Source organism: Eimeria mitis, genomic scaffold (assembly GCF_000499745.2).
Source record: "Eimeria mitis Houghton genomic scaffold, Emh_scaff1369, whole genome shotgun sequence".
NCBI lineage: Eukaryota > Apicomplexa > Conoidasida > Eucoccidiorida > Eimeriidae > Eimeria > Eimeria mitis.
The window spans coordinates 7,489-9,571 of NW_013568940.1; the positions used below are offsets into that span (position 1 = coordinate 7,489).

At 47.9% G+C, this 2,083-nt stretch overlaps 1 protein-coding gene across 1 annotated transcript; it reads right to left on the reverse strand.

Moving 5' to 3' along the window:
* Positions 1-32: 32 nt before the first annotated feature.
* EMH_0035500 (uncharacterized protein) lies at positions 33-980 on the reverse strand (the record flags this gene model as incomplete). The annotated part of the gene is made up of 1 exon (XM_013494978.1): positions 33-980. One exon carries the CDS (start codon positions 978-980, stop codon positions 33-35), a length of 948 nt encoding a protein of 315 aa, XP_013350432.1.
* Between the last annotated feature and the right edge of the window lie 1,103 nt (positions 981-2,083).

Genomic DNA, 2,083 nt, shown 5'->3' on the forward strand with positions numbered 1-2,083 from the left:
CGATAAATAATAAATGAAATTAAAAAACCTCTCTAGGTAAACTGCATCTGCTTGATGAATGCATTCACGTTATTATAAAGAGAGTCGGCGTGTGGCGCCTGACGCTGCGCTGCGTTTGTTGCGGTGTCTATACACCTGAATTCTGTTGCTGCAGCTCCTGCAGCTCCTCCTGCTGGTATTTGTTCTATACTATTCATTCTTAACTCTGTGCATGCAGCGACCGGCCCCTCAAGCCTATCACCACCGCTTATAGAGCCGCATCTACCCCCTGAGGAGGAGAAAAGAAAGCGGGCGTTTGTGTGGTGTTCTGCTGACTCGGTTAAGCTCTCAGTGGGGCGAGCTGTATATACACCGCGAGACATAAGACAAGAGGAACCAAAGCTCTCCCTGCTGTTGCTGCTGCTGCTGCTGCTGCTGCTGCTGATCAGGGCTCGTGCTGCTCGCTGCTGCTGTCGTTCCAGCCTTTGGTGGTGTGAGTGAAGAAGAAATTCATTTGCTGCAAAATAAGCAGACGAAGGCGAGCTCCGTGCTGCTGTTGTAGCTGGCGGTGGCGCGCAGTCCACAGCAGCTAGCAACGATGCTTCTTCTCCCTGCTGCTGGTGCTGCTGCTGGTGCTGCTGCTGGTGCTGCTGCTGGTGCTGCTGCTTTGTCCTTGCAGCAGAAGAACACGCGTACACCTGCTGCTTTGTGATTGTTTGTTCGGATGAGGGGGAGAAAGGCGAGTGCGAGTGGCTGCAGAGGCAGACGCAAGCCTTCTTCACCCGTGTGGCCCCTGGGGGGGGGCCGTCGTCGGGTGTCTTCGAGCCTCTGCGGCGTTTCCCGCCGGCGGTGGAGGAGGGGAGAACGAGGGGCTGCCTGTACACCGGAAATGTCGTCGTTTCATCGTTTGGCGAAGCCCGGCAGTTCAGATCAAAAGGGGGAGGAAAGCACGACGACTCGTGGAACAGCACGGGACCGGAGCCGTCGCAGTCGCATTCCATCGCCTATGGCTGCCGCGGTTGCTCACCACTTCTCGATCGGTGACCCCGAAAGAAAAGGGAAAGCGAATAATAATTAGAGAAACGCATGCAAAGAAGCAAAGGAGTTTTCATTACCGCGAGGAAAATCCATGAAAAAGCAAACGTCCAGCTGAATTCGCCGGCAAGAAGCGGCGATTTCAACTCTGAAAGAAAACATGAACGCCGGAAAGCGCTATCAGGCTGCAGAATTTGAGGTGTATGTACACCGCAGCGGTGCAGTCGAGTCGAGCGGAAACCTCTGGCGGTTCGTTGAGAAACCGAGGGAAACCTGTCGTTAATGGCTGCAGCAACTCAGGAAAGCTAAAATATTTTCAGCGTTTTGCACAAATTAAAGATAATTATATTCAATTCAAATTATATTTTATCGAGTATGCAGCTCGTTTCACTTGTTTTCCTCTCCGGCCTCTCGAAACCCAGCAACGAACGGAGGAAAGCTTGGGGCTTCTTCGTCAGTCTCGGTCGCCGCACCAACTTTTTCAGGTGGATATTACTCCGCCTTTATTTTATTTTCAATAGAATTCAAATTCATGAAATATTTCTAACGAGGAAAACTCAAAAGCCCCTAATAGACAACGGAGAGCTCAAGGCAAACCACGAGGGTCACGTGGGGCTGAATGAGCACAAGGAGAGACCGCTGGACTGTTTAACGTTTTCATTATAAAATTATTTTAAATTAAAAAGAAATACCTCAATAAAATAAATAAAACTCCAAAAGAAAACGAATACGCCCATACACACCTACACACCAACACAGCTCGTACTCTCGGGCGCCGTTCCCTCTAAAAAATAGTTAACACAATTGCTTACAAAGTAAACAGAGAAGAATTCCCTATAGCTGAATCACCTATATGCTATATATCTTCACAGTTAGCGCTTTCTCCTGCTGCTGCTTATGTTGCTGCCTGTTTCCTCTATATGATTAAGTATATAAGTAAGCTCACGTCTCAGTTTGTTTACTTTTTATAAAGGGGAATGGGTCGTTGAGGGCTCAGTATTTTTTTTTTTTGATAGAATATAATTTCAAATTTTTTCGAGTTTATATGCAAAATATGCAATATAATGAT